General features: G+C 45.6%; 1 protein-coding gene across 2 annotated transcripts in view; it reads right to left on the minus strand.

Moving 5' to 3' along the window:
• The window catches only part of atp8b1 (ATPase phospholipid transporting 8B1), a 75,505-nt gene that overhangs the window by 12,559 nt on the left and 41,613 nt on the right, over window positions 1-21,333 (minus strand). For both annotated transcript variants that reach the window (XM_036936796.1, XM_036936795.1), the window contains exons 12-22: window positions 13,429-13,619; window positions 12,163-12,371; window positions 11,709-11,752; window positions 11,428-11,584; window positions 10,257-10,445; window positions 9,888-10,000; window positions 9,455-9,619; window positions 7,405-7,516; window positions 7,045-7,120; window positions 6,796-6,928; window positions 2,228-2,516 (exon numbers count right to left, since the gene is read on the minus strand). In XM_036936796.1, the coding sequence (XP_036792691.1) occupies window positions 2,228-2,516; window positions 6,796-6,928; window positions 7,045-7,120; window positions 7,405-7,516; window positions 9,455-9,619; window positions 9,888-10,000; window positions 10,257-10,445; window positions 11,428-11,584; window positions 11,709-11,752; window positions 12,163-12,371; window positions 13,429-13,619 (1,678 nt within the window). The remainder of the gene's footprint in view (window positions 1-2,227; window positions 2,517-6,795; window positions 6,929-7,044; window positions 7,121-7,404; window positions 7,517-9,454; window positions 9,620-9,887; window positions 10,001-10,256; window positions 10,446-11,427; window positions 11,585-11,708; window positions 11,753-12,162; window positions 12,372-13,428; window positions 13,620-21,333) is intronic.

Consider the following 21,333-nt stretch of genomic DNA (forward strand, 5'->3'; position numbering starts at 1 on the left):
AGAAGTACAGATGGAGCTACAGTGCCTTGCGAAAGTATTCGGCCCCCTTGAACTTTGCGACCTTTTGCCACATTTCAGGCTTCAAACATAAAGATATAAAACTGTATTTTTTTGTGAAGAATCAACAACAAGTGGGACACAATCATGAAGTGGAACGACATTTATTGGATATTTCAAACTGTTTTAACAAATCAAAAACTGAAAAATTGGGCGTGCAAAATTATTCAGCCCCTTTACTTTCAGTGCAGCAAACTCTCTCCAGAAGTTCAGTGAGGATCTCTGAATGATCCAATGTTGACCTAAATGACTAATGATGATAAATACAATCCACCTGTGTGTAATCAAGTCTCCGTATAAATGCACCTGCACTGTGATAGTCTCAGAGGTCCGTTAAAAGCAGAGAGCATCATGAAGAACAAGGAACACACCAGGCAGGTCCGAGATACTGTTGTGAAGAAGTTTAAAGCCGGATTTGGATACAAAAAGATTTCCCAAGCTTTAAACATCCCAAGGAGCACTGTGCAAGCGATAATATTGAAATGGAAGGAGTATCAGACCACTGCAAATCTACCAAGACCTGGCCATCCCTCTAAACTGTCAGCTCATACAAGGAGAAGACTGATCAGAGATGCAGCCAAGAGGCCCATGATCACTCTGGATGAACTGCAGAGATCTACAGCTGAGGTGGGAGACTCTGTCCATAGGACAACAATCAGTCGTATATTGCACAAATCTGCCCTTTATGGAAGTGGCAAGAAGAAAGCCATTTCTTAAAGATATCCATAAAAAGTGTTGTTTAAAGTTTGCCACAAGCCACCTGGGAGACACACCAAACATGTGGAAGAAGGTGCTCTGGTCAGATGAAACCAAAATTGAACTTTTTGGCAACAATGCAAAACGTTATGTTTGGCGTAAAAGCAACACAGCTGAACACACCATCCCCACTGTCAAACATGGTGGTGGCAGCATCATGGTTTGGGCCTGCTTTTCTTCAGCAGGGACAGGGAAGATGGTTAAAATTGATGGGAAGATGGATGGAGCCAAATATAGGACCATTCTGGAAGAAAACCTGATGGAGTCTGCAAAAGACCTGAGACTAGGACGAAGATTTGTCTTCCAACAAGACAATGATCCAAAACATAAAGCAAAATCTACAATGGAATGGTTCAAAAATAAACATATCCAGGTGTTAGAATGGCCAAGTCAAAGTCCAGACCTGAATCCAATCGAGAATCTGTGGAAAGAACTGAAAACTGCTGTTCACAAATGCTCTCCATCCAACCTCACTGAGCTTGAGCTGTTTTGCAAGGAGGAATGGGAAAAAATGTCAGTCTCTCGATGTGCAAAACTGATAGACATACCCCAAGCGACTTACAGCTGTAATCGCAGCAAAAGGTGGCGCTACAAAGTATTAACTTAAGGGGGCTGAATAATTTTGCACGTCCAATTTTTCAGTTTTTGATTTGTTAAAAAAGTTTGAAATATCCAATAAATGTCGTTCCACTTCATGATTGTGTCCCACTTGTTGTTGATTCTTCACAAAAAAAATACAGTTTTATATCTTTATGTTTGAAGCCTGAAATGTGGCAAAAGGTCGCAAAGTTCAAGGGGGACGAATACTTTCGCAAGGCACTGTATATGGGGAGAAAGAAGTAATCAGTAATGGTGTACTGTAGGGGATCCTTTTGAGCAGGGCGAGGCGCAGAATCGATATCAAACAATCTTGATCTCAAACACATCACATTAGTATACATTTAGTTTGAAGTAAACGGGGTCAAGAGTATAACAGCTATCAAGATTAATTTAATACATTTCTAACCCTATGGTAATTAACCTGTGTGGTGAAAATATAATTCATCTTTAAAGCTATAATCTTTAGTTGCTACATCAAATTAATGATATCCTGTATATCCATTGATTCCTGAAGAATATAAACGTATTAATGCTTCATGAGCTTAGTTCAACTGTCGTACCCCATCAGAACCCAGAAAAGAAGCTTGTTTTACTCCAATATTTTTTTAAACAATGTAAACAAACACAGTATAGCCGCATAGCATGGTTAAAACTATCATTTTTATATAATGGACGGTCAGTTATTGCATCCAGAGCGGTCTATGAATTGTAAAAAAACAGCCACTTATTTTTTCAATTAAAGATTCTAGCTTTAACAATGACTAATAAATAATGAATAACCTAAAGAGTAAATTAAATGAATCTCCTCCCGTACTCTTGATCATGTTGACGTCGTTGGCTCCGTCTCCGATGGACAGCGTGACAGCCTTCTTATACTTCTTCACCAGGCTGACCACGTTGGCCTTTTGTTTTGGCGTGACCCGGCAGCAGATGACCGCCTCGCACTCGCACGCCATGTTCACAAAGTCCACCTGACGAGTCTCCTTCTCCCAGTCGTCGATTGGCTGAGCGGCATCCTGGGGCGTGGCGGCGGCGGGTCTCTTACCGAGACGCTTCAGTCGAAGACGACGACGCTTCTTTTTCTTCTCGTATAAGATCTCGTTCTGCAGACAGACAGACAGACAGACAGACAGACAGACACGGAGAGACAGACAGACAGACAGGCAGGCAGGCAGGCAGGCAGGCAGACACGGAGAGAGACAGACGGAGACAGACAAACACGGAGAGACAGACAGGGAGAGACAGACAGACACGGAGAGAGACAGACGGAGACAGACAAACACGGAGAGACAGACAGGGAGAGACAGACAGACACGGAGAGAGACAGAGATAAATAAATGTTTACTCTTCATTTGTTATTCTTTATTTCACTTTTGTTTATTATCTATTTCACTTGCTTAGGCAATTTTTGCACGTTAATTGATTCATAACCTCACTGTGTGAATTTAATGCATTTGATTGTTAGTGTCTATTAATTCCCCATTACATATAGCACCAGTAGTACATGTACCTTTAATTATCATCATTTTGAAACTTCAATGTTATTTTGGTTACAGTAATTTATGTTAATACATTCAATAGTATTATTATTACAGTCTTTTACCATTCTCATTGTCAGAGTGGACATGTTGTTTACAGAGCACACAACTGTTGGTATAATTTCATTATTCCAATATGTTTTCATTAATTGAATTCACTTAGTCTATTTTATGAGAATTTGCAAGATTCTTATTTGCATAAAATAGACGGGAGACCAGTCTTATCAAAATGAGATAATAGTATTTATTCTCGGAGCGCGCTGCCATGTAACCACCAACAACAGTTTATATACAATAACGTCATTGGTTCTAGAATGAATCTCCTCCTCCTCGACCAAGACAAAGCAGGTTTAAAAAGTTCATTCCAACCTACTAGCGCACACACATGACACACAATAGAACTGAATTAACTCTTGACCCCTCACCATTATGCATCACCACTTAGCTGACAGTTCCAGCTAATGGAAAACCTAAGAAAACACGCAATGTCTTTATCTGAACATTCCAGTGCTAAGTTGAGTCGGTTCAACCATAGGTTAATTACACTTCCAATCTTCTCCAACCTGGCTGGAATGGTATTTATTTTATTTAATTACCCTCTGTTTCAGGCTCCACAATCCCTCCCTTATGAATTAATATTATTAATCAGATATAATAAAACAGAGTATAAGTTTAATGAGTTATATTTCCATATGTAGATATTGTTTAGTCATTATTCATAAAATTCCTAACAACAACCAATGCAACACTAGTTTCAGGCTCCACAATCCCTCCCTTATGAATTAATATTATTAATCAGATATAATAAAACAGAGTATAAGTTTAATGAGTTATATTTCAATATGTAGATATTGTTTAGTCATTATTCATAAAATTCCTAACAACAACCAATGCAACACTAGTGAAAAACAGGTTTTTGTCGATTTATTCATCGTCTTGTTTTTGAGTGCTCTAGTCAAGGTGGAGTAAGGATGCACACCCGATTACGCATAGAAGTAGTACTAGGTTACCAGGCACGCAAAATGAAAGTGTTGTACGAGTTTAAGTGGTCTATGGTTATGTAAATTACATTTTGCCTCTGCCTGTTCTGAAGTCTTTATAAAGGATTACATAAGAGCATGTGACAATAATTAATAAGTCATTTGATTTGATTAGGATCTCTTTATGTCCTCATTTGGACTAAATCTTCCAAGAGTCCTTAAACATTCAAATACAATGTATAATATGATCACATTTTCACATATAACACACTGTTACAAACAGACATAATACACTGACATAGTAATACAATACAATACATAATACAATGACCAGATAAATACTCTCTAACAGTCTAAAAAGACAGATTGATTCTTCCTATTAGTGTGCCCATTTTGGGAATCTGAGAGTATTTCTGATTGTCTTAACTCACCTCCACGAATGAGCTTCTCAAAGTCGTTTTGTTTTCTTCACCTCAACACACCAAACAAATAAAGTTTGTTTTCACATTAATTGAGAAAGATAATAGATCCACAATGTATTTGAAAAAATTTAAATCTTTCCAGCTCTCACCCATTTGGGAAAAATATCATGCTCTGATCCAGTGGAAACGTCATAAAATAGGACTAACTGATTACCACTATCACCCCCCGGAACAGCCTCCAGCTGTGTCTGTCTGGAGCACACTGACATGGGAAACTCAGAGGGCGCAGAATATTTTATACAAAAGTGTGAGCTTCTGGTGATAGTTGATACAATATTTCAAGTTCTTTGCAGACAGGTCATGCATCGCCAATGTGATTTATAGGATATTAATGTTTGATCGGGATATGTTCTACCTGCAGGCTGCAATGTTTTTATTTGTTGGCTTTATGTAGCCTACTTCTCCACAGTCGGTAATAGAAGTTACTGTTAGATTATTTATTAATATTTAGTTATTATTTGTTGTATTTTCATTCAGATAGAATTTTGATTACCCACATGACAATGATTTTGAGATACGACGTTATTATAAATTAAATTAAACCGTTCCACGAAAATGTGCATATGAAAAGCATAACTGGCATGCAGATCGGTAGAAATGGTAACATAAACTGGCATTCCACATGAAAAAAAAAAAAGAGTTGCCGACCACTCGTGTAACCTAATTACCGGCACCTTCAACAGCATAACAGAAGGCCAGCGGGAGAAGAGGATGTTCGGGTCAATTAGTGTTTTTTTCTTCTTGATCTCTGGCTCCCTCTTGAATCACGTGTCTTATTTAATGAAACAGTGCGCTTAACCTGTTAGAGCTCTAGGGGCGCTATTTCATTTTTGGATAAAAAACGTTCCCGTTTTAAGCGCGATATTTTGTCACGAAAAGATGCTCGACTATGCATATTCTTGACAGTTTTGGAAAGAAAACACTCTGAAGTTTCAGAATCTGCAAAGATTTTGTCTGTAAGTGCCCCAGAACTCATTCTACAGGCGAAACCAAGATGATGCATCAACCAGGAATTAGCAGAATTTCTGAAGCTCTGTTTTCCATTGTCTCCTTATATGGCTGTGATTGCGCAAGGAATGAGCCTACACTTTCTGTCGTTCGCCCAAGGTCTTAGCAGCATTGTGACGTATTTGTAGGCATATCATTGGAAGATTGACCATAAGAGACTACATTTTCCAAGTGTCCGCCTGGTGTCCTGTGTCGAATTCGGTGCGCAATTGCCAGCTGCTTCTACTTTACCATTTGATTCAGGGGAGAAAGCATGTGTCCAAGAACGATGTATCAATGAAGAGATATGTGAAAAACACCTTGATGATTGATTCTAAACAACGTTTGCCATGTTTTCAGTCGATATTATGGAGTTAATTTGGAAAAAAGTTCGCGTTTTAAGGACTGAATTTTCGGATTTTTTTGGTAGCCAAATGTGATGTATAAAACGGAGCTATTTCTAATACACAAGGAATCTTTTTGGAAAAACTGAGCATCTGCTATCTAACTGAGAGTATCCTCATTGAAAACATCAGAAGTTCTTCAAAGGTAAATGATTTTATTTGAAGGCTTTTATGTTTTTGTTAATGTTGCGTGCTGGATGCTAATGCTAACGCTAAATGCTAACGCTAGCTAGCTACTTTTACACAAATGATTGTTTTCCTATGGTTGAGAAGCATATTTTGAAAATCTGAGATGACAGTGTTGTTTACAAAAGGCTAAGCTTGAGAGATGGCATATTTATTTCATTTCATTTGCGATTTTCATAAATAGTTAACGTTGTGTTATGCTAATGAGCTTGCTGATAGATTTACACAATCCTGGATACAGGGGTTTTTTCATAGCTAAACGTGACGCAGAAAACGGAGCGATTTGTCCTAAACAAATAATCTTTCAGGAAAAACTGAACATTTGCTATCTGAGAGTCTCCTCATTGAAAACATCTGAAGTTCTTCAAAGGTAAATGATTTTATTTGAATGCTTTTCTGTTTTTTTGTGTAAATGTTGCCAGCTGAATGCTAATGCTAAATGCTACGTTAGCCATCAATACTGTTACACAAATGCTTGTTTTGCAATGGTTGAGAAGCATATTTTGAAAATCTGAGATGACAGTGTTGTTAACAAAAGGCTAAGCTTGAGAGCTAGCATATTTATTTCATTTCATTTGCGATTTTCATGAATAGTTAACGTTGCGTTATGGTAATGAGCTTGAGTCTGTATTCACGATCCCGGATCCGGGATGGGGAGATCAGAAAGGTTAAAGCATCAGATACGCTCAATGCATTTAGTTGATTTTATTCCAACACATATGGTGTGTCTATTTACGGAAAAATACACGACTTTCGGTCGACCAAGTTGGAGACCAACTACGACGTAGTAGGCTACTACACTCACCAGCCAGCCTCCAGTGATGATCAGGGCGTTCCTGCCAGGCTCAGGGAAGAAAGGATCCGGTACCTTCTTCCTGGTCCGACCGAACGCAGGCGGCTGATCCCTTCGGTTTGCCTGTCTGATCCGCAGCTTCTCACTGGTCACAAAACACAGAATGATTTAAATGTAGGGGGTTAAAAATAACACACTGTATATTAACAAGATGTATATTTGATCCCAGAGGATGTAAGTATTATTGAAAATCAAACCTACTTGACGTCCTCTCCATAGTGGATCTGCATATCATCGGTAAGCAGCTTACAGGAATAGCCAATGTTCTCAGCCGTTTCTGCAAGTAGGAAATGGTAAAGCCTCCATGTTTCTTTCCATCCCAGCCATCAATACACATTTAATCCATCAAGCTGCAGACTCCGTGAAGTAGCAGCTCAAGAAGGTTTGATCTCAATACTTAATGTCAACAGTAAAACATTGTTGGGAGGTAAACATGACACCCTATAGTACATTACTATGAGCCCTGGCCACTATATAGAGAACCCCAGTGTCTGGTTGAATAGAGATGAACATTCCAGAGGCTCTCCCCACCACAGAGACGGGCCGCCCCTGAGACTATACCTTTCTTATCTCCAGTCAGGACCCAGATCTTGATGTCAGCCTTTGCCAGCTTGGCGATGGTCTCAGGAACCCCGTCCTGCAGCTTGTCCTCGATGGCAGTCGCGCCGATCATCTGCCGATTAGGACAAAACAAAGCAAACATGTCTCCTTTAAGAGTAGAAGGAAGAAGCAACTTTTGGGCGAGGCAAAGCTCTGAACAGCGTGTATGTAAACATTAACTAAAGAAACTTGTAGAACATATTCGTAAAGTATTCAGACTCCTCCCACATTTTATCACATTATTCTAAAATATATTTAACAAATAAAAAACTCACTCTAGACACAATACCCCATAACGACAAAGCAAAAACAGGCTTCGATTTTTCTGCTAATTTATTAAAAATAAAAAAAAAACTGAGGATTCAGACCCTTTGCTATGAGACTCAAAAATGAGCTCAGGTGCATCCGGTTTCCGTTGATCATCCTTGAGATGTTTCTACAACTTGATTGGAGTCCACCTGTGGTCAATTCAATTGATTGGACATGATTTGGAAAGGCACACACCTGTCTATATAAGATCCCACAGTTGACAGTGCATGACTGAGCAGAAACCAAGCCATGAGGTTGAAGGAATTGTCCGTAGAGCGCCGAGACACAGATCTGGGGAAGGGTACCAAAACAATTCTGCAGCATTGACGGTCCCCAAGAACACAGTGGCATCCATCATTCTTAAATGGAAGATGATTGGAAACACCAAGACTCTTCCTGGAGCTGGCCGCCCAGCCAAACTGAGCAATCGGGAGAGAAGGTCCTTGATCAGGGAGGTGAAGGGGATGTTTTTCAGGGACTGGGAGACTAGTCAGGATCAAGGGAAAGATGAACGGATAAAAGAACAGAGAGATCCTTGATCCAGAGCGCTCAGAACCTCAGACTGGGGCAAAGGTTCACCTTCCAACAGGACAACGACCCTAAGCACACAGCCAAGACAGTCTCCGAATGTCCTCGAGTGGCCCTGCCAGAGCACGATCGAACATCTCTGGAGAGACCTGAAAATAGCTGTACATCGACACTCCCAAACCAATCTAACAGAGCTTGATAGGATCTTCAGAGAAGAAATGGGAGAAACTCCACAGATACAGGTGTGCCAAGCTTGTAGCGTCATATCCAAGAAGACTCAAGGCTGTAATCACTGCCCAAGGTGCTTCAACAAAGTACTGAGTAAAGGGTCTAAGAATACTTATGTAAATATCAGTTCTTTTATTCTGAATGAATTTGTAATTTTGGGGTACTGGGTGTAGATTGATTTAAGGGGGATAAAACAAATTAATACATTTTAGAATAAGGCTGTAATGTAACAAAATGTGGAAAAAGTCAAGAATTCCTAATACTTTCTGAATGCACTGTATTCTACTGCCCTAAAAGATATTACATAGATTTCGGTGAATCAGTCCTTTCACTTCTTCAGGATTGGTGGGTCCCTTGCAGGACGGTTGAGCTAATGTAGGCTAATATGATTAGCATGAGGTTTTAAGTAACAAGAACATTTCTCAGGACATATCTGATACAGGCAGAAAGCTTAAATTCGTGTTAATCTAACTGCACTGTCCAATTTACAGTAGCTATTACAGTGAAATAATACTATGCTATTGTTTGAGGAGAGTGAACAGTTATGAACATGAAAAGTTATTAATCAACAAATTAGGCATATTTGGGCAGTCTTGATACAATATTTTGAACAGAAATGCAACGGTTCATTGGTTCAGACTAAAACTTTGCACGTATACTGCTGCCATCTAGTGGCCAATATCTAAATTGCACCTGGGATGGAATAATACATTATGGCTTTTCTCTGGCATTTCAAAATTGGTCAAAAAAAATATTGTTTTATCTTTGTGTTATCTTTTACCAGATCTAATGTGTTATATTCACCTACATTCCTTTCACATTTCTACAAACTTCAACTACAAACTCGTTGGAAAAAAAAAGGGACGATCCTCGAGGTTAAATAGGTCCTAGATTTAACTGTCAATTTTGTTTAGCATGTTCTCATTATGTGGGATGAGCGTCCTACCATGAGGTTGCTCTCAATCTGTTCATACACTCGATCTAGAGCAGCCTCCCTGTTGCCCATAGCAACACTGGCAGCCTTGTGCTTCTTAGCCCAGGCGTCAAACTCCTGCTTACTGATATCCTTGTAGCACAGACACAAGGTCCGGAGAGTCTCGTTGGCAAAGATCTACAACGGAAGAGAAGGTTTTGGTTTATTTGAACATCATGGAATTACTGGAATGAGAAACAATGAATAAACAGGGGGATATTTTCACCATTCTGGAACTGCTGGAGCCAAGATTCATTCAATAAGTGACCAACCAAAAAGAGAAAGTCCAGAATGTCCTAGCTCAAAATACAACCAAACACATGCTTCATAGCCTGGTCCCGACTACTCTACATAGACTGAAAACCATTCTTTACATCCAGCCTATCAAAAGACACCAGTGACTTACGTCTAGAGCAGTCTGGGTCACTTCCTTGTGTTTGGAGTTAGGAGAGAGACGTTCGTAGATGACCGTGTCTGCTCCTTTGCAGTACAAACGGATCCGACCGTCAGGGAACCTCACTGTCAGAGAGAGAGAGAGGAGACTGCATGTTAGGGAGATGGTCACAGTGAAAAGGCTTGTATTACAACATTTCAGAAGCTTTGTCAAAGTTCTCATAAATCCAGGCCGGTTAGAAGATTTCCAAATCATCAAGGAGCAGGGAGGGAATTCTCCAACTCGGAATTCCAATAAACCTCAGAACTTTGCGGAAATTTCCAGAACTTTTACAACCCTAGAGGGGGACACCATGATCACCGTCTTAAAATATTCACTCACGGATGATGGACATGCGTTTGCGGTCGCTGTTAAAGTCAAGCAGGGCCAACACCTCGTAGGTCATCTCCTGGTCCATCTCGCTGATGGTGATGGTGTCCTGGGTACGGGACAGGAACACAAAACCGAAGTTCCTGGCGGCCGTCACCAGAGCCCCCTCGTCAGGAGAGGCTGCCTGGTACACCAACTCATCTGAGGATTGAGGACAACAGACACATCAAGACATACAAACTCTGTGGCCAGAGGTTATGTCACACCTTTATTATAGAATAGTCATCGGTGTCCATGGTACTCTAAACTAAAACTATCTGGACTGGTTTCCCAGACAAAGAAGGATTTTCCAAAGAAGATTCTCCATCAAGTTCAGGACCAGGCTTTTTCTTTTCGGTATCCAGGAAAACAGCCCATTATGTAGAAGAATTGGTTTCTGAATGTTGACCTCTAGCATTACTACAATGCAGGTTGCTCACCCTGTCCCTGTTCTGTATGTGCTAACTAGAGGACTTCAAACGCCAAATGCGCTTGTAGACCATTAAAAGTGGGTCTCCATGGTACTCTGAATACACATCCACTCTGGGGCCAGATCTCCATGGTACTCTGAATACACATCCACTCTGGGGCCAGATCTCCAAGGTACTCTGAATACACATCCACTCTGGGGCCAGATCTCCATGGTACTCTGAATACACATCCACTCTGGGGACAGATCTCCAAGGTACTCTGAATACACATCCACTCTGGGGCCAGATCTCCATGGTACTCTGAATACACATCCACTCTGGGGCCAGATCTCCAAGGTACTCTGAATACACATCCACTCTGGGGCCAGATCTCCATGGTACTCTGAATACACATCCACTCTGGGGCCAGATCTCCAAGGTACTCTGAATACACATCCACTCTGGGGCCAGATCTCCATGGTACTCTGAATACACATCCACTCTGGGGCCAGATCTCCATGGTACTCTGAATACACATCCACTCTGGGCCCAGATCTCCATGGTTCTCTGAAGGAAGGCTACCTAGTCTTCCTAGGTGTGTTCAATTAACAGGACTAATCACATACTGTGTGTGTGTAATCAGTGATTTCTGAACTGACCAATCAATAAATAAATAAAATCATCCAATGATTGCTTGAACTTTGAACTCTATCATCACTACGCAGGTTCCTTACCTTCTTTCTGTTCCACCATGACAGTGTGACACAAAGACAGCAGCTTGAAGAACTCCAAGGTGTCTTTGTCCTTCTTGGACCGGATGCAGGCCACCAGGGAATGATCCAAGTACTCAAACTTCCTGTCTGCGTACTTGTTCCAGGTGAAGTCCACTGGCTGTGAAGTAACGAGGGAAAGAAATGACCATCAAGACAATGCTATAGATGAAGCACTGTATGTGTCAAACCTGAATAAAATAATGTTTCAGTACAACAACAAAAAAACAAAAAAAAAAATGTACCTTCCCACGATCCAGAGGTACACCCGCAACATTAGCAGGGTCACCTGTCAAATGAAAATACACGAATGCATCACGTCATAACACAAGCTTCAAAAAACGATGTTTACAGGTGAAATCTGTTACACTAAAAAAACAATGCAGAGTGGACCAAGGATGTCCAGTCAAGCAATACTTGGGAGACCTTTAAAAATGGTCATTTGGCAATAACAACAAACCAAATGTTATTGGTCACATACACATATTTAGCAGACGGTGAAGTTAGCGTCCATGATGAATATTATTTGAATATTTTTAACTAGAAATGTGTCGACATCCTTAGAAAATAAGTTCATTAAATTGTACTTTTTTGTACTGCGGGTGGTAGTGAAAGGACAACCACCTTGACAACGACAGCATGAACTGATCTGGGAACACCAAGCTACACTCTAGCCAGGATGTAACAAATGAGTCTTACCAAAGGTGTGTCCAGCAATGGTGCATTTCTTGAAGGCCATGATGTTCTGCGTGAGGGTACCGGTCTTGTCTGAGAAGATGTACTCGATCTGACCCAGCTGCTCGTTGAGGGTGGTGGTGCGGGCCTTGGCTGGGGTGTCTTTCTCCTGGTAGTACATCTGAAGGTCCCAGTTGATGAACTTAGACTGGCCCAAACGAATCACCTCCACACTGGAGAGGAAATTGGAAATATATTTCACCTTTATTTTTAAAACACGGAAAGACCCTAGATTAGAAACCTATTCTGGATGTGGGGACCTGAAATACTCTCATGACGACTCAATACAGTATTCTATTGTTATTCCCTAAGGTACACAGGTACATGGGTGTTAGGATACTAGGAACTAGGAGATAATACAACCGTTCAGAGGATACTAGGAACTAGGAGATAATAACGACAGTTCAGAGGATACTAGGAAATAATACGACCGTTCAGAGGATACCGGGAACTAGGATAAAATACGATCGTTCAGAGGATACTAGGGACTATGAGATAATAACGACAGTTCAGAGGATACTAGGAGATAATAACAACAGTTCAGAGGATACTAGGAACTAGGAGATATTAACAACCGTTCAGAGGATACTGGGAACTAGGAGATAATAACAACAGTTCAGAGGATACTGGGAACTAGGAGATAATAACAACAGTTCAGAGGATACTAGGAACTAGGAGATAATAACAACAGTTCAGAGGATACTAGGAACTAGGAGATAATAACAACAGTTCAGAGGATACTGGGAACTAGGAGATAATAACAACAGTTCAGAGGATACTGGGAACTAGGAGATAATAACAACAGTTCAGAGGATACTAGGAACTAGGAGATAATAACAACAGTTCAGAGGATACTAGGAACTAGGAGATAATAACAACAGTTCAGAGGATACTAGGAACTAGGAGATAATAACAACAGTTCAGAGGATACTAGGGACTATGAGATAATGACAGAGTCTTTGACTAAATAAAGCCCTCTAAAAGCAGGTGGTAGACGGTACAAAAGAAAGAGCTTGGTCGTGTGCAATAGGTAGAAAACGTTTTGAAACAGAATAAAAACAGGGAAGTTCTACACAAATTTTCCCATTTAAAAAAAACACAGATTTGCTACGATGTGCCCTACTGAACACAACACCCTTGCCTGTGTTTGAGAGCGACTCGCCCAGGGAAATTATTACAACGGGTACCCTTATTCAAGTCAAATGAGTCCGATTCTATTTCTATACTCACCTGACGTAGAGGGAGATGGGAACCATGGTGTTGAGCACGATGATGTACCCCCAGAAGCTGAGGAAACCTCTGTAAGAAGCAGTCTGGTCCTTACCGTCATACAGATACCAGGCCTTGCTGCCTACTTCCTCGTACCAGAAGGTGTTTCCGATGGCCAGGCCAGCACACAACAGGACCAGGATTACAAAGATCTGGAGAGGAGAAGGAATTGAAATCAATAGTTTTAATACTTTCTTACACTGCATCTCTATTTCCACAAGCATTCATCTCATCTCAAGCATGTATTTATTATGGATCCCCATTAGTTTCTGCCAAGGCAGCAGCTACTCTTTCTGGGGTTTATTATGGATCCCCATTTAGTTTCTGCCAAGGCAGCAGCTACTCTTCCTGGGGTTTATTATGGATCCCAATTAGTTCCTGCCAAGGCAGCAGCTACTCTTCCTGGGGTTTATTATGGATCCCCATGTAGTTCCTGCCAAGGCAGCAGCCACTCTTCCTGGGGTTTATTATGGATCCCAATTAGTTCCTGCCAAGGCAGCAGCTACTCTTCCTGGGGTTTATTATGGATCCCCATTAGTTCCTGCCAAGGCAGCAGCCACTCTTCCTGGGGTTTATTATGGATCCCCATTAGTTCCTGCCAAGGCAGCAGCCACTCTTCCTGGGGTTTATTATGGATCCCCATTAGTTCCTGCCAAGGCAGCAGCAACTCTTCCTGGGGTCCGGTCAACATTAAAATACATTTTACAGATTCCACAATGCATTAAGTGTGCGCCCTCAGGCCACTACGCTACAAAACAATCCAGGTGTATTTGTCTATAGTGTGTATGTTGTCTGTGTGTGTGTGTCTTCACAGTCCTTGTTGTTCCATAAGGTGTATTTTTATCTGTTTCTTTAAACCTGATTTTACTGCTGGCATCAGTTACCTGATGTGGAATAGAGTTCCATGTAGTCATGACTCATATGTAGTACTTTGCACTTCCCATAGTCTGTTCTGGACTTGGGGACAGTGAAGAGACCTCTGGTGGCATGTCTTGTGTCCGAGCGGTGTGCTAGTAGTTCACCTCGGTGCATTCAACAGGTCAAGCATTCGTATAAAAACAAGTCGTGAAGAAGTCGATCTCTCCTCCACTTTGATCCATGAGAGAATGACATTATCAAGGTCAGCGCTACGCATACATTTAGCGCTACGCGTACATTCAGCGCTACGCGTACATTCGGCGCTACTTGTTCTGGGCCAGTTGTAATTCTCCATAGTCCCTCTGTGGCACCTGACCACACGACTGGGAGCAGTCCAGGTGCAACAAAACTAGAGCCTGTAGGACCTGCCTTGTTGAGATTGTCGCTAAGGCAGAACAGCCGCCTCCTCTGCATCGCAGTGTTGCAGCTTCACTACAGCCTGGGGTTCGATCCCAGCCGGCCGTGACCAGGAGTCCCATATGGTGGCGCACAATTTGCCCAGCGTCGTCCGGGTGAGTTTGGCCGGGGGGGCTTCCTTGGCTTATCGTGCTCTAGCGACTCCTTGTGGCGGGTCGGGCGCCTGCAGGCTGACTTCGGTCATCAGGTGAACGGTGTTTCCGCCAACACATTGGTGCAGCTGGATTCCGGGTTAAGCGAGCAGGTGTTTAGAAGTGTGGCTTGGCGGGTCATGTTTCAGCATGACTCGTCTTTGTCTCTCCCGAGCCCGTTGGGGAGTTGCAGTGATGAGACAAGATCATAAAATCGAGTCCAAAAGGGTGTTTCAATTTTTTTTTTATAAAAAAAAAAAAAAAGGCAGATCTATCCCCATCTTAGCTACTGTTGCTTTTGAGGAGGATGGGTTCATGGTAATGGCTGGAGCGGAATGAATGGAATGGTATCAAATATGTCAAACACATGGTTTCCATGGTTTCCATGGGTTTGATGCCATTCAATTTGCTCCGTTCCAGACATTATTATGAGCTGTTCTCCCCTCAGAAACCGACCACCGGTTTTTGACCATAACAGTTTACAATCCAGGGTTACGCCAAGCAGTTTAGTCTCCTCAACTAGCTCAATTTCCACATTATTCATGTCAAGACTTAGTTGAGGTTTAGTGAATGATTTGCTCCAAATAAAATGCTTATTAGGTTTTTAGAAAATATCTAGGACCAATTGATTTCTTGCCAGGCACTCTAAAAACAGACTGCAGCTCATTGTTAAGAGTTAGTGATTTAACTTGCTGTGGTATCTGACGTGTGTAGTGTTGAGTCGTCCTCATACATAGAAACACAGGCTTTACTCAGAGCCAGTGGCAGGTGATTAGACAGCTGCCCTGGGGAATTCCTGATTCTACCCGGATTATGTTGGAGAACACCCTCTGTGTTAAGACAGGCAACTCTTCATAGTATAGCAGGCGCTGTAAAGTCATAACATATAAGTTCTTTCAGCAGCAGACTATGATAAATGTCAAAAGCCGCACTGAAGTCTAACAAAACAGCCACCAATCTCATCAATTTCTCTCAGCCTATCATCAGTCATTTGTGTAAGTGCGTGTTGAATGCCCTTTCCCTAGAAGCGTGCTGAAAGTCTTCACTTATTTACTGTAAAACAGCAGTGTATCTGCATTATAAAACATTTACTAAGACCTCTGAGTAGCAACATAACGTGTGAAATGCTTGATAATGTATGTGATATAAACAGAGAGGTATATTTCCTGGGTGATTTTAAATATTGACTGGCTCTCATCAAGCTGCCCACTCAAGAAAAAGCCTCAAACTGTAACCAGTGTCTGCAACCTGGATCAGGTTATCAGTCAACCTACCAAGGGGATTTGCAAACAGCACAGTAATGAAATCACCAACATGTATTGATCACATCTTCGCTAATGCTACAGAAATCTGCTGTAAAGCAGTATCCAAATCCATCGGATGTATTGATCACAATATGGTATCCATACAATGAATTCGGGAAGTATTCAGACCCCTTCTCTTTTTCCAAGTTACAGCCTTAAACTAAAATGGATTAAATAAAAACAAATTCCTCATCAATGTACACACAATACCCCATAATGACAAAGTGAAAATATTTGCACATTTATATAAAATAAAAATCCAAAATATCTTATTTACATAGGTATTCAGACTTTTTTACGTTGAGACACAAAAAAAAATTGAGCTCAGGTGCATCCTGTTCCCATTGATCATCCTTGACATGTTTCAACAACTTGATTGGAGTCCACTTGTGGTAAATTCAATTGAAAAAAAAAAAAGGCACACACCTGTCTATATAGGTTCCCAAAGGTGGACTCCTGGAAACCAAGCCATGAGGTTGAAGGAATTGTCCGTAGAGCTCCGAGACAGGATTGCGTCGAGGCACAGATCTAGGGAAGGGTACCAAAAAAATGTCTGCAGCATTGAAGGTCCCCAAGAACACAGTGGCCTCCATCATTCTTAAATGGAAGAAGATTGGAAACACCAAGACTCTTCCTAGAGCTGGCCGCCCAGCCAAACTGAGCAATCTGGAGAGAAGGGCATTGGGCAGTGAGGTGACCAAGAACCCAATGGTCACTACCTGAGCTCCAGCATGGACTGAGAGACTAGTCAGGATCGAGGGAAAGATGAACGGAGCAAAGTACAGAGAGATCCTTGATGAAAACCTGCTCCAGAGCGCTCAGGACCTTCCAACAGGACAACGATCCTAAACACACAGCCAAGACAACGCAGGTGTGGCTTCGGGGACAAGTCTCAATGTTCTTGGATCGCCCAGCCAGAGCCCGATCGAACATCTCTGGAGAGACCCTGAAAATAGCTGTGCATTGACGACGCTCCCCATCCAACCTGACAGAGCTTGAGAGGATCTGCAGAGAAAAATTGGAGAAACTCCACAAATACAGGTGTGCCAAGCTTATAGCTTCATACCATTTTAGAATAAGGGTAGCCTAGTGGTTAGAGCGTTGGACTAGTAACTGAAAGGTTTCAAGTTCAAATCCCCGAGCTGACAAGGTACAAATCTGTTGTTCTGCCCCCTGAACAAGGCAGTTAACCCACTGTTCCTGGCCGTCATTGAAAATAAGATTTTGTGACTTGCCTAGTTAAATAAAAGGTAAAATACATTAAAAAAAAAAACATACACTATGACTTCCAAAACTCCTGGGACAATACATTTTCTGCAACACTACGACAAACTCAGCGACACCATAATAGTGATTATCTGAGCAGGGCTTGGGTCATTGATAAGTCATTGTCTCAACACAGCCTTGAAATCTGTGGACAGAGTCCAGGAGCCAAGATGATTTGGACAGACTCATTCCTGTAGACCATCTTTTGTTTCCAGAAGGTGACAAAGTTAATTATAAAAGTTATGCCAACAGAGCTACAGTACTATTTTTGCCATACGTGCAATGCCAGTAGCCTGCATTGGTACCAGGCCTGAAATAATCGGCCTCTATTTGGAATCTTTCAGAGCTAGAATCAGTTCTTTAAAATCTATTTTTCAGCAGTTCCGAGCTAGCCCTCACAATGTAATTTGACCCCACATGGACTACGACAGCGTTAGCCCCAGGCATCCATCGTAGAATGGTAGAAAGCAGTCTTAATGCTCTGTACAAGGACTCCAGGACAGCACAGGAGTTTTGCCCCAGGAACCGAGATGTTTCTCACCATAGAGCTGTTTGAAGTCTGTGTCCAGTTCGGGATTCCCATCGCTCCCCCCCCGGAAGCATGAAGAGGATTCTCCCCCCGGAAGCATGAAGAGGATTCCCCCCCCCCCCCCCCCCCGGGAGCATGAAGAGGATTCCCCCCCCCCCCCCCCCCCCCGGAAGCATGAAGAGGATTCCCCCCCCCCCGGAAGCATGAAGAGGATTCTCCCCCCCCCGGAAGCATGAAGAGGATTCCCCCCCACCTCCCCGGGAGCATGAAGAGGATTCCCCCCCACCTCCCCGGGAGCATGAAGAGGATTCCCCCCCACCTCCCCGGGAGCATGAAGAGGATTCCCCCCCACCTCCCCGGGAGCATGAAGAGGATTCCCCCCCACCTCCCCGGGAGCATGAAGAGGATTCCCCCCCACCTCCCCGGGAGCATGAAGAGGATTCCCCCCCACCTCCCCGGGAGCATGAAGAGGATTCCCCCCCACCTCCCCGGGAGCATGAAGAGGATTCCCCCCCACCTCCCCGGGAGCATGAAGAGGATTCCCCCCCACCTCCCCGGGAGCATGAAGAGGATTCCCCCCCACCTCCCCGGGAGCATGAAGAGGATTCCCCCCCACCTCCCCGGGAGCATGAAGAGGATTCCCCCCCACCTCCCCGGGAGCATGAAGAGGATTCCCCCCCACCTCCCCGGGAGCATGAAGAGGATTCCCCCCCACCTCCCCGGGGGCATGAAGAGGATTCCCCCCCACCTCCCCGGGAGCATGAAGAGGATTCCCCCCCACCTCCCCGGGAGCATGAAGAGGATTCCCCCCCACCTCCCCGGGAGCATGAAGAGGGTTCCCCCCCCCCCCCCGGGAGCATGAAGAGGGTTCCCCCCCCCCCCCCCCGGGAGCATGAAGAGGATTCTCCCCCCCCGCACTCCCCCCGGGAGCATGAAGAGGATCCCCCCCCGGGAGCATGAAGAGGATTCTCCCCCCCCCCCCCCCCCCCGGGAGCATGAAGAGGATTCTCCCCCCCCCCCCCCCCCCCCCCGGAAGCATGAAGAGGATTCTCCCCCCCCCGGAAGCATGAAGAGGATTCCCCCCCCCCCCCCCGGAAGCATGAAGAGGATTCTCCCCCCCCCGGAAGCATGAAGAGGATTCCCCCCCCCCCCCGGGAGCATGAAGAGGATTTCCCCCCCCCCCCCTCCCCGTGAGCATGAAGAGGATTCCCCCCCCCCCTCCCCGTGAGCATGAAGAGGATTCTCCCCCCCCCCCTGGGAGCATGAAGAGGATTCTCCCCCCCCCCCCCCCCCCGGGAGCATGAAGAGGATCCCCCCCCCAGGGAGCATGAAGAGGATTCCCCCCCCCCCCGGAAGCATGAAGAGGATTCTCCCCCCGGAAGCATGAAGAGGATTTCCCCCCCCCCCCGGGAGCATGAAGAGGATCCCCCCCCCCCCCCCGGGAGCATGAAGAGGATTCTCCCCCCCCGCGAGCATGAAGAGGATTCTCCCCCCCTCTCCCCGTGAGCATGAAGAGGATTCTCCCCCCCCCCCCCCCCCCCCCCGGGAGCATGAAGAGGATTCCCCCTCCCCCCGCCCGGGAGCATGAAGAGGATTCCCCCCCCCCTCCCCGGGAGCATGAAGAGGATTCCCCCCCCCCCCTCCCCGGGAGCATGAAGAGGATCCCCCCCCCCCCCCCCCCTCCCCGGGAGCATGAAGAGGATTCCCCCCCCCCCGGAAGCATGAAGAGGATTCTCCCCCCCCCGGAAGCATGAAGAGGATTCCCCCCCACCTCCCCGGGAGCATGAAGAGGATTCCCCCCCACCTCCCCGGGAGCATGAAGAGGATTCCCCCCCACCTCCCCGGGAGCATGAAGAGGATTCCCCCCCACCTCCCCGGGAGCATGAAGAGGATTCCCCCCCACCTCCCCGGGAGCATGAAGAGGATTCCCCCCCACCTCCCCGGGAGCATGAAGAGGATTCCCCCCCACCTCCCCGGGAGCATGAAGAGGATTCCCCCCCACCTCCCCGGGAGCATGAAGAGGATTCCCCCCCACCTCCCCGGGAGCATGAAGAGGATTCCCCCCCACCTCCCACGGAAGCATGAAGAGGATTCCCCCCCACCTCCCACGGAAGCATGAAGAGGATTCCCCCCCACCTCCCCGGGAGCATGAATAGGATTCCCCCCCACCTCCCCGGGAGCATGAAGAGGATTCCCCCCCACCTCCCCGGGAGCATGAAGAGGATTCCCCCCCACCTCCCCGGGAGCATGAAGAGGATTCCCCCCCACCTCCCCGGGGGCATGAAGAGGATTCCCCCCCACCTCCCCGGGAGCATGAAGAGGATTCCCCCCCACCTCCCCGGGAGCATGAAGAGGATTCCCCCCCACCTCCCCGGGAGCATGAAGAGGGTTCCCCCCCCCGGGAGCATGAAGAGGGTTCCCCCCCCCCCCCCCCCCGGGAGCATGAAGAGGATTCTCCCCCCCCGCACTCCCCCCGGGAGCATGAAGAGGATCCCCCCCCGGGAGCATGAAGAGGATTCTCCCCCCCCCCCCCCCCCCGGGAGCATGAAGAGGATTCTCCCCCCGGAAGCATGAAGAGGATTCTCCCCCCCCCGGAAGCATGAAGAGGATTCCCCCCCCCCCCCCCGGAAGCATGAAGAGGATTCTCCCCCCCCCGGAAGCATGAAGAGGATTCCCCCCCCCCCCCGGGAGCATGAAGAGGATTTCCCCCCCCCCCCCTCCCCGTGAGCATGAAGAGGATTCCCCCCCCCCCCTCCCCGTGAGCATGAAGAGGATTCTCCCCCCCCCCCTGGGAGCATGAAGAGGATTCTCCCCCCCCCCCCCCCCCCGGGAGCATGAAGAGGATCCCCCCCCCAGGGAGCATGAAGAGGATTCCCCCCCCCCCCGGAAGCATGAAGAGGATTCTCCCCCCGGAAGCATGAAGAGGATTTCCCCCCCCCCCGGGAGCATGAAGAGGATCCCCCCCCCCCCCCCGGGAGCATGAAGAGGATTCTCCCCCCCCGCGAGCATGAAGAGGATTCTCCCCCCCTCTCCCCGTGAGCATGAAGAGGATTCTCCCCCCCCCCCCCCCCCCCCCCGGGAGCATGAAGAGGATTCCCCCTCCCCCCGCCCGGGAGCATGAAGAGGATTCCCCCCCCCCTCCCCGGGAGCATGAAGAGGATTCCCCCCCCCCCCCTCCCCGGGAGCATGAAGAGGATCCCCCCCCCCCCCCCCCCTCCCCGGGAGCATGAAGAGGATTCCCCCCCCCCCTCTCCCCGGGAGCATGAAGAGGATTCCCCCCCCCCCCCTCCCCGGGAGCATG

Source organism: Oncorhynchus mykiss, chromosome 12 (assembly GCF_013265735.2).
Source record: "Oncorhynchus mykiss isolate Arlee chromosome 12, USDA_OmykA_1.1, whole genome shotgun sequence".
NCBI classification, from domain to species: domain Eukaryota; kingdom Metazoa; phylum Chordata; class Actinopteri; order Salmoniformes; family Salmonidae; genus Oncorhynchus; species Oncorhynchus mykiss.